Source organism: Belonocnema kinseyi, chromosome 1 (genome assembly GCF_010883055.1).
Source record: "Belonocnema kinseyi isolate 2016_QV_RU_SX_M_011 chromosome 1, B_treatae_v1, whole genome shotgun sequence".
Lineage (NCBI taxonomy): Eukaryota > Metazoa > Arthropoda > Insecta > Hymenoptera > Cynipidae > Belonocnema > Belonocnema kinseyi.
In genome coordinates, this window is record NC_046657.1 from 118,172,488 (window position 1) to 118,184,540 (window position 12,053).

The window sequence follows — 12,053 nt, forward strand, 5'->3', positions numbered from 1 at the left end:
AATTGTTATTAATAAATTAATTAATAATTCATTGCTGTCATGAAATAAAATTTCTCAGCTAGAGATTATCACAGTTATTTGCAGCAGATAGTCTTCGTGAAAAAATAAAGCTTTTCTGTAAAAAACACACAAATATAATGCATTTTTGTTTATATATTTGTTAATAACAATGACAAATACTTATACCTAACAACTTTTTTAATGTGAAATAACATTTTCGTGTATTTCAAGATGATTTTTCATCAAGAGAAAATATCCAAAACGTTACTCTATCTGGCTTGTTCCCCACCACCTACAGCCCCAAAACCGGCATTATTTCCGAGTTTGATTGTATTTGCTTATAAAATTTGTTTATAACAGTGAACTCTTTGCTTCATTAATTTGTTTTTATGCCATTTGCGTCTGTGCATCAATTTCTATTGACTTCTGATATTTTTTTACTGAGTTACACGAAGATAAAAAGAATTCTTTGGAAAATCCGAGTTTTTCGAATTGTTTAATAACATAACATTGAACATAAAATGCAAAATGGACTTCGACCTCGCGAGATTGATGCGAAATTTCATCCAGAGTATTTTTTTTTAACTTCGAAATCAACTAATAATTATGACTTATAGCTTAATTTGTCGGCAAAATTCATGACTGGACCACTGTGCGTCATAGAGGCACGAGCTAGTGTGTCTTCAGCATGCGGCAGCATCCCTTTACTTTCTCGAAACTCTGTCCCCACAGGAGCCAAGAAGATTGGTTAGAATGATTAATTAAACATTCGTTAATCCATGAAACAGAAAATCTCGAAAAAGTATATTTTCAAGCCATTTTTTTTCTCCTCTTTGATTGTGAATCTCTTTGGTAAGAATTGCATTTTTTTAATGAACTATTTACATAAAAATATTTGATGTACACTTTACATTTTGAGGAAAAATGAGGCTTGTATCTTATCTTCTGTAGAAGATATACAATTCAGAAACATTCGAAGATTTGAAAAGATAAAGATGTCAATATAGTATATAGATTCGAGAATAATAAGTTTAGAAAATTTCCACAAATTTATGAATCCGTAAATGTTAATAATTTCAAATAATTCTAAAATATTTTCAATTATTAATTTAGGTTATTTTATATTAGTTTTTGTTTATATGCTGGTTAATTTTTCAGAAAAATGTGAAAAAATATACTTTAGCCGGAATTCGAACCAGAGGAACATCTCTATTTTTCATATGTCAGCGGTGCGAACCAATTAGAACCGGGGGTTCGACAACTTTTTATTATTTATCTAAAAAATTGACCAACATATCAACAAAATCTGATATCCAATAATGTTCATATGTGATGTTCTGTAAGGAAAGGGCCCCATTTGTCGATATTAGTTTAGAAGATATGTACTCGTATTTTTGTGAACAAATTTCCAGGTTTCCTGAGTCTTATAAGTGTAAGTGACCGAAAGTCGGTTTATGTTTGAACAGCAAATTTAACACTTGCCTTTAGACAATCGCCAATTTAAATCTGTTTTTTCTCAAAAATAAGTTTTTCAAAGTTCCAACTTCAAAAGTTCCCCGGTGACACGTTTTTCACCCTACAGAGTTAATCACATATTATTATCTGGTCAAAAAAGATAACATGAAAGAAATAGTGATGATTCTTTGAGTATGAATGATTTATAATTCTGCCGTCAAGATAAGAAGATACGTGAAAGTGCCTTTCCGGTTTAAGATTATTTTCTTATACCTGACAATGGAAAAGTCCACCTATAAACGACAATGTGAATTATGTAATTCTTTACTTGGTGGGTATTCAAAAAGACTTAATGCCTTTAGAAGGGGGGGGGGGGGGTCACCTCAAGCATTGCGCTAATATTAAAATTGCACACACTTACTATAGAAAAAGGGTATATAAAATTAAAAAAATATATTTATATTGTTGTGCAAAGCAATTTTTTTTAATATTCGAAAAACATGCTTTTTTATATGGTTAATTACACTTATTTTTAAATTCAGTCATGTGTTCAATTAAAATTTCTTCAGTTTGAATGGAAGACACATCGCATTATTTTGAAACGCTTTAAAAAGTACGACATATGTTTACAAGTCATAACATAATATCATGTGTCTTTGATTCGACGTGAAATAATTTAAAGTTTTATATATAACTTAAAAAAGTAAAGAACATTATTAACTAAATTAAGAAAAATGCTTTTTAGATTTTAAAATATTTCTACTAATACTTTTCCGAACTGTTCACAATAAATCATACATACATTCATCACTTGAAATTTTTACTCGTTTAAAATTATTTTTTGAAAATACTGCGGAGTATTCCGAGGAATATTCTTAAACTTACAATGGTTTGCGATTTACCTAAATATTCTTTTTTTCAACACCTACCTTGAAATTGGGGACTTCCATGCCTCTAAATTATGTGTAAAGTGCTTCAATCCAACAGACTGTGTGGGAATAATGATTGCACATGCGCACTTTAAAACACATTAATTTTGAGAATCGACGCCATAGACGCGCATGCGCACTTTAGAAATAAGTAACTTTGCAAGCTGCAACATAAAAATATTCTTAAAAATTCTTTGAAAAAAATGTAGGTGAATTTAGCTGCAATCCGCCATACGGGATCAGAAATTTGGTAAAAAAGTGCAAAAAAATCGAAATATTTTTCTCAAGAAATTGATGCAAAAAATAACGTGTGATACACGTGAACATTCTGAAATATTCTCTTGGATATTCTACAACGATTTTTCGAGATGCCGCCACTCCTGTAGTTATTTTTCCTAGGTTGAAAATCTCGATATAACGGAACTAAATGGTCCCCGATGTTCGAATTGGGAATCTTCTCAAGTCTGGACTATTCTCGAATTTTTTAGTGAAGTTTTTGTGATTTTACTGTGAATATTATTATAGTTTTGTGAAATACTTTAAAGATTGGAATATTCTTGACTTAATTGAAATATTATCGAATTCCGCCACAGTGGCGGATTTCCCATTGTAGGTATTTTCACTTCAACCATCAGCTAACTTCACTTCGGTGAAATCTGAAGGGAAAACAATTAACCAAATGCATGGAACAAAACTATTTCTACGATATCTTTGTCCTAAAATCATATAAACATGTCATTTTTATATAATGAGAAAAAACGCAGGTTTAACTCATGGGAATAATGGATGCTTGTATAGTCTGAAATTCAATCAAATTACTGCAAATGTAGTAGAGATTTTGAAATTTTTAACAAAGTTTCATTTAGCACGTTCGCAGCATTATGGCTCATTATAATATTAAAAATTGCAATATAAAAGATACTTGATAAATTTGAAGAAATCTTTATAAATTTGCGAGTCATATTTGCGAGTCATAATGATAAATAATACATTTTATATTTTCTCAGCACATGAATTAAAAAGTATTACTATCTATATACTTTCTATTCTACATCAAGAATTGCCTATAACATCACCCAAACAGAGAAAAACTGAAAACGAACATATTCTCACATTGGGATAGAAAGGGATTGAAATTAACAGAAACGAGGTGGCAGTTCAATCAACGAATAAGGTTTCGCACGCCTTTAAAAGAGAGGTGGAATTAAAGAATCCTCAAAGTTCCGATAAAGGGAGTCAGTACCCAGGGCACTTAATTCATTTTCAATTCTTTTCAATTTTTTTTCGTTTACCGGGTTCGCAATAACCTATCAGAGATCATCAGCCAGGACCACAGGTAGTCCAACCTCAAATAAATATAAATTAGAAATTTTTTCAATACTGAAATTACATGTTCAAAAGTTAGACATTTAGAATATATGTCTGCTACTGGTTTCGAAGATTTTAGATACTCCAAAATATTCATAAAAAGTTCAAAATTAGGATAAATTAAATATATTTTCTCGTATGGAGAAAGGCATATGTCAAAACAAACATTTTTTAGATTCACCTCTAGATCTATTATAAGTATTAATCATTAAATTCATATAAAAATAGAATGTGCATAAAAAATATGAATAAATAAATAATATAAATAATTAAATAGCCTGGAAAATATAGAAAGGGTTAGGAGTTGAAGCATTTTATTCTTGAAAGCCTAATAAAATTATTATCCTTCAAACCCAGGTTCTGACGATTTCTGAACATTAATTTTCTCACGAATTTTTATTTTTCCTGGCGATTTTCATCGAGAAACGTAACAAAAGTAGACGGTAATTGGCAGAAGTCCTGACTTTTCTAGTAGGGAATTCATTGTGTAAATAATTTGTGTACTATTTCTCTAATCTGTCCACTGTTATCAATAGCAATGAAAATTATTATCATTAAATATTTTTTTCCTGTCACTGTTTGCTACACATTTGAATTTTCCCGCTCGTAACGTGACACATGTTGCAGCGACGCATGTGCAATGTGACTATGTCACTCGTTCGTAGTTTTTAGGTCAGTTTAGGAAGTGCTTTTGTTTTTGTTTAGCGTGTTTGTGTTTAGTGTACCGTATATTCATTATAAAATAAAACATGCCTTTGATTGTGATCACTGGAATCCCGTGTAGTGGAAAAACGACAAGGACTTTAGAATTAAAACAATATTTCGAGAGTAGGCAAAAAAAAGTGGAAGTTATTAGTGAGCTTGAAACAATTGAAAAAGCTGGATATGACAAAAACACATATTTCGAAGGTTCGATCAGCTTTTTTCATATCTATATAATAAATATAAGTGAATGCGGCTATCGGTCCAGTTATATATTTTTCGTAAAAGTAAAAAAAAAAAAGAAAAATAACTAAAGCTAACCTCAAACTTTTATTGGAAATTTCTAACAGTTTTGATTGTATACTATAATTTATATCGTTTCACAATCTTGAGTGTGGAAGGACTTTACTTTTCTCAAATAAAATGAATAAGTATTAATTTGAGAAAAAAGAATTCTGTGAATCACTTACTTGAGAAACGTCAAATATCAGTAAAATCGGAATATTTTAAATCGGTAAAATGCAGCTTTGAGGCCACTCAAAATCTTTTGTTAGTTTCTTAAAAATTCCACATTACTTTGACGTTACTTTTAATTTTGTAATATAAATTTTTACATTACTTTTCGCACCATCTTTTTAAATCGAGAATTACTATTTACTAAAAGTTTAAAACGAAAGTAAAAAAAAATTTTTTGCCGCGGTTATTGTTGTCAGCCTAGTATCATATTTTGTATATAGTAAGTAGTTGAATTTGAATATTAAATACTGAAGAATAAACTTTATATTAAATAAAAATATAATTAGCCCCGTCAAATGACCGGGCATTGAATTAACAAGCCGGAAAATTACTCCTGATTGTAGCGAACTTCATGTTTTCATTATTTTCATAATTTTGGTCAATTTAGAAATGTGATTTTTATAATCCACAGTTGCAGGGCATATGCGTGGAAATAATTATCGTTTTTATTTTAGGACAGTTAGCTTCGGTAAAGAAATACAATTTCACTTGTAACAATTCCTCACAATTTAAAAGTTCTTTCTTTCGAATCTTAGAAAAAAGAGTACGTTAAGTAGCTTTTAGAGTAGAAGTAGTATTTCGTAGAGGAAATAATTCTGAATTATAATATTTTTTTTTACATTTTTGTTTGGGAATTTACCTTTTTTTCTTGAAAATCCAACTGCTTGTATTTAAAAGCTAAATTCTTGTAGAAAATTATTTTTGTTTTTGGAACATTCCTCATTTTAATTGAAAATTCATCTCTTTTTCAAAATGTGACTACATTGTCGAAAATCAATTTTTCTACTAAACATTGAACTATTGCAGTAGGAAATTAAACTATTTTTCTGAAAATCTGATTTTTGTTTTTCCTCAGAATTTGGTTTTTAACGGAAAATTTATCCGTTATAATTTTTGGTGAAATTTTATATTTTTTGGATCAAAATTAAGCTATTTGGTTGAAAATTAATATTGGTTATTTAAAAATTAACCTATTCTTTTTAAAGCTCATGTAATTTGTGGAAAATTCGTTTAGACAATTATTGACCTTTCCTATTTCAAAATGTAACCATTTGGATGTAAATTTGTCTTTTTTAAGTCGAAAATTGCTTTATTTCGTTGAAAATTTACGTATTTTGTTAAAAAATCGAATTTTTTTCTTAAAAAATGAAATTTTTGGTAGAAAATGATTTTTTCTTTTAAATTAAATTTCCTTGTTTAAAAATTCTTCTTTTTGGTTGAAAATTCAACTATTCCAGTCTAATATTCATAATTTGAGTTGAAAATTCATCTTTTAGATCAGAAATAAATTTACTTGGTTGAAATATAAACTCGTTTGTTAAAAAATAATTTTTTTTTATTGAAGATTCATAATTTTAATTAAAAATTCATTTTCTTGGTTGAAAAATGAGTAAATTGATTGTAAACATGTTTTTTATTTGGTTGAAAAGGGATTTTTTACCAAAATTTTTTCTTTAAATTCGATTTTTTTATTGTTAAAGATTAATTTTTTCATGGAAATTTTACCTATTTTGTTTTTGGTTGAAATTTTATCTTTTTTAGATGAAAATTCAACTACTACTTGGTTGCAAATTGATTGTTTTTATTTTAAAATTCAACTATTTTTGTAATTCCTATAATTTGTGAAAAATTCATCTTTCTTTGTGGGAAATTATTTTTATTGGTTGATAATTCATCTTTGTGGTAGATATCAAGTTCAAATACTGTTCCAGTTGAAGATCCATCACATTGGTTGGAAATTTAACAGTTTGGTTGAAATTAAATTTTTTGAACTGAAAATTTAACCGTTCCACGAGTTGAAATTTTACCTGTTCTAGTTTAAAATTCAACAATTTGGGTGTAAATTTTTCGTTTTTAATCCGAAATACATTTATTTCGTTGAAAATTCACGTGTTTTGTTGAAATAATCGACTTATTTGCAGAAAAGAATTTTTTTTTCTTTTAAATTTAATCTAATCGCTTACAAATTCTTTTTTTTATTATTGAAACTTCGAATATTCCAGTTAAATATTCGTCATTTTAGTTGAAAATTCATCTTTCAGATTATAAATAAATTTACTTCGTTGAAAAATAAATGACAAATGAGCTACTTATTGAAAATTTGTTCCTTTTTTGGTTGAAAATATTTTTTTTTCTGAAACTAAAAATACTATTCCAATGAAATATTCCATCATTTTATTTTGTTTGGTGGACATTAATTTGTTGACTAAAAATTTAATTACTCTTTTTTTTTAATTCGTCTTTCTGGTTAAAAATTCCACTATTCCAGTTGAAGATTCATAATTTTATTAACAAATTTATTTATTTTGCATTTTTTGCTCTATTGTATTATTGGATGTTTAGAATAAACGTCATGGTTTAAAATTCATTTTTGCGTTTTACGACAAAACGTGATATTTTTTTAGCGCCTGCGGCATACCATTCACACTACGGTAGTGTTCAAATTTCTTTATATTATGCCCTTCAATTAATTCATATTGAATTTACATAAATTAAAGAATTATTTTCTTGTTTACCTGAAGATTCGAAAAAGGAGAAAGGTGTTCGAGCAGATATAAAATCGAATACTCAGAGGCTTTTGAATACTCGAGACGTGTTGATCGTTGATGGCAGTAATTACATAAAAGGATGCCGATACGAAATTTATTGCATGAGCAAACTTTATCAGACACCTCAATGTACACTACAATGCGACTTACCCGCCGAACATGCCTGGCTTTGGAATGAACAAAGACCAGAGTTTGAACAATATTCCAGAGAAATATTTGATGCTCTTGTCATGAGGTGATTTAATCTTTTATATATTCGATGCTAACTGCCAGAGTAACCCTCAAACGGCACACTGGTGCGAATTCGCACCGGGAAAATTTTCAGTTGGTTGGCACTTATGCAGCGTCTTATCCCCACTATATTAAATATATATTTTAAATATGTGTAATATACGCTAGATGTTTATTATATGTTTAATATGCTAAATATTTGATATTAACCTTGCAAAAAAACCAATTCGCACTAGTGTGCCATCTACTTATGCTGTATTGAAGTGTGCCGTTTGATAAAGAAAGAATATATTTCTTTCTTTATAGTTTGATATATATTATTCCACTCTTCATTCCTCTTATTATTTTAGTTGTATCAAATGTTATATTAATTTAAAAATAAAAAGGTATGAGGCCCCGGACAGCAGAAATCGTTGGGATTCTCCATTGTTTGCAGTTTTGCCTGAAGATGAATTAAGATTTGAAGAAATGTACAACGCTCTTTTCAAAGTCAAAGCACCGAAGCCAAATATGAGCACGCAATGTGTAAGTGTGATATCAATTGTTTCATAAGAGTACGTACTTAATTGAGACAGGGTGTGTACTCAAATCCTGGGAAAAAATTCCCTGTAAATTTCAACTTTTTTTCCACGTGTCTCAAGTTTTTTCCAGGTATAATTTTTCATAGTACTGAGTCATTCAAACATTTCGCATTTTTGAAAATAATCTACTTGGAATCTGTATACTGTTTCGCGAGTTTATTTTAAATAACTTTTTTCAGTTCAATTAAATATAGCTAAAAGCATAATTAATACATTCCTAAATTTTGTCTCCAAGTCCATGAATATAAATAATAATTCAAATAAATTTTTATTTTGTCTTCTTATAATTAAAATTCAATGCATATTTAGATAAAATTAATGTGAGTACTATGTTAAATTAAATTTAAACCGCATCGAATTCCGATATTTTCAAGTAAAAATATTGCATTTTCAACAAGATAGATGAATTTTCAACAGAAAAGATTAATATTCTACCAAAAAATATTTTTCGAGCAAAAACGTGAATTTTCAACTATAAAAGAACCGTTTTCAACTGAATATTTTAATATTGTACTAAAACGGGTTAGTTTTCAACCAAAAATAGAATACTTAAATTTTCAGTTAAAGAAAATAATTTGGGGAATTTATTATAAATAATTTTTTGTAGTTCCTAGGAATTCAATTAATATTATAAAATTTTATTAAATATTCTAGCACGATAGGTTAATTAAATAATTAATACTAAAAACATAATTAATTATTTCTTGAATTTGTCTCTAAAGTCCATGAACTTGAATAATAATTCAAATACATTTTTATTTTATCTACTTATACTTCAAATGCATAGCATATTTAGTTTAAATAATGTCGTTTCTGTATTAAATTCAATTTAAATCATTTAATTTTCAATAGGAAAAGATCAACTTTGAAATAAATATATTAATTTTGAACTAAAAAAAACATCAGTTTTTTTTAAAATCAAAAATGGTAGATTTAAATTTTCAGTTAAAAAAATTATTTTTACACAAAAAAACAGATTAATTTTGAAAAAAAATTTAAATTAATTACTAAAATTAGAAAAATACCTGAATTTTAAATTAGAAAGATAAACTGTCAAACAACAATTAAATAGTTCGATTTTTTGTTAAAAAATTTATTTTCAACTTAAGCGACCAAATTTTAACTAAAATTATGAATCTTTAACCGAAATACTTGAATTTAAAATCAAAAACATGAATTTTCAACCAAAATGATGAGTCCTTAACTAGAATCATTAAATTTCCAACAAAAAGATTAATTTTTAGCCCAGAAGATTAATTGTCAATTAAAACCGGTCAGTTTTCAACAAAAACCAGAATATTTGAACTTTAAATTTTTAAAAATGAATTTAAACCAGAATATTTACATTTTCAAATAAAGTAATGAATTTTCAACTAAAATGATGAATCTAAAATGACGAAATTTTCAACTTGAATAGCTGAATTTTAAAACAAAAAGAAGAATTTGAAATGAAAACGATGAATCTTTAACTAGAATAATTAAATTTTCAACCAAAAAGATTAATTTTTAACCAGGAAGATTAATGTATACCAAAAATGACGCATTTTTATTTGAAAACAATTGTTATAAAACCAAAGAGATGAAGTTTTAACTGAAATGATGAAAAACTCATATTTTCATTTAAAAAAAAAGAATGTTCAGCCAATGAAAGAACGAATTTTTAACAAAAAATCTAATTATTCAACTAAAGAGATGAATTTTAAATCCAAATTATTTATCTTCAATTAGAACAAACCAAGAAGATTAATTTTCTTCCAAAAAGAACGAATTTTCAATAAAATACGTAAATTTTCAACTGGATACTTCTTTAAAAAATGCAACGAAATAGTTAAATACAGTAATATAAAGCGACTTTTACCAAAGAAAAAGCATTATTATTCGATTTTATATTGCAATTAAAAAAAAATTAGGCACACTCGAAAAAATTCCCTGACTTTAAAAAAAATCTGTAACACTTCCTATTCTTTCCAGGTACATAAAAATTCCATGTCAAATCTAGGTTTTCCGATTAGGGTAGTCACCCTGTTAAGAACTATCATGAAATTATAAAATATTTGTTATATTCATCTTAAATTATATTGTATTTTTCATTTTAGCCTGATTTAGCAGCAACAAATTATTTATATGATATGGATAAAACAACGCAAGAAATAGTAAACGTAAGTTGTTAATTGTAAAAAATGTTATATAAATGTAAAAAAAAAAAGATTAATATACAATTAATGATTTAGGAAATATTGTCGGCCAAGCAAATGGGTATCGAAAACGATGTCAAAATACCAAAGTACGGATTAACGCTCGAAACATCAGGAAATGTGTCGCAACTGACGAGGTTAAGGAGACAATTTTTGACCTACAGTAAAATGCAGCAGATCGATCCAGCTAAAATACCTTCATTATTTATACAGTATCTTAATAAAAGTTTATAATATCTATTTTTAGAAAAGTTATGATTTATAGTCCTAATAACAAATTTAACTAAGCAAATTTTTATTTTTTTCAAATCATAACTTGAAACCATGGATTTTTAGTTGTTCATTATACAGAACATTTTCAAATTGAAAGCTTTTTTGACAGAAGAAAATGAAATTGTATGATTCAAAAGATGGGAAAAATCCCTCGCTGGCAGGCATGAAGATGAAGGGTAGCCACTTTTTTTTTAATTTTCGTCTCCCGGTTCTCCCGGGAAATATTCGTAATTTAGTTTACGTCTCTGGATTTTTATTTCCTACCATGAAAAATATGCAAATTCACAAATGGATCAGTAAATAAATTTTGTAACGTTTTGTTTAAAATATTTTGGAAACAATAATTAATAACTTCTAATTAATAACGTTAAATTTTTAAATCAAAGCTTTGAAAAAAAAAACTTATATTGAATTGAAGAATCACAGGGTGGTCGCTGGACCGGGAATTTTTCAAAATTTTTAGAATAAAAATGTTGTCCAACTTTGATTTCAACCGGTTTTTAAATAATTCGTTAAATTGTGAGTTTTATCAATTATTATATCATTTAGTTTAAAATGCTTAATTCGAAAATCTTTCACTTTAAAAATTCTCCATTTTAGATTTTTAAGTTTTAAGCATATATTTTAATTTAAAGGATTTTAAAATGCTGTTTTGAAGGTTACTAAAATTAAAAATTAGAAGTTTTTGAGATCAAAGATTTTTAAAATAAAATACAGGACGGCCGCCGAACCGGGAAACCGGAAATGTTACGAATTTTCATTAGACAAAATCTGCCCAAGTTTCTGCATTGATTTTAATTAAATGTTTGAATTGCTAGTTTTTAATAATAAATAGAAATCAATTTTTCATAGTTCTTGAAATGAAGCATATTTTCAGGGTGGTCACTAGACCGGAAAACCGGGAAATGATAGTGCATTTATTTTTTGACCGGGAATTTTACCAAATTTGTATTCTAAAAATTTGGTTCAACTTTGATTTTAACCGTTGTTTTAAATAATTTGTTAACTTGTGATTTTTATCAATTATTATATCATTTAGTTTCGAATGCTTATTTCGAAAATCTTTCACTTTAAAAATTTTCCATTTTAGATTTTTTATTTTTAAGTATACATTTTAATGTAAAGCATTTTAAAATGCAGTTTTAAAGGTTAAAAAAATTAGAAGATCGATTTTAACAGTTTTTAAAATAATTTAAGTGCAGTTTTGAAAATTTAAACAATTAAAAATTAAAAGCATTTGAAGTTGCAAATTTT

General features: G+C 27.3%; 1 protein-coding gene across 1 annotated transcript; it reads left to right on the forward strand.

The window, feature by feature from the left end:
* The first annotated feature begins 4,424 nt into the window (after nucleotides 1-4,424).
* LOC117169443 (protein KTI12 homolog) lies at nucleotides 4,425-10,766 on the forward strand. Its single transcript, XM_033355825.1, has 5 exons — nucleotides 4,425-4,661; nucleotides 7,493-7,754; nucleotides 8,137-8,275; nucleotides 10,428-10,490; nucleotides 10,563-10,766. Exons 1-5 carry the CDS (start codon nucleotides 4,502-4,504, stop codon nucleotides 10,758-10,760), a joined length of 822 nt encoding a protein of 273 aa, XP_033211716.1. The 5' UTR covers nucleotides 4,425-4,501; the 3' UTR covers nucleotides 10,761-10,766.
* Nucleotides 10,767-12,053: the final 1,287 nt, after the last annotated feature.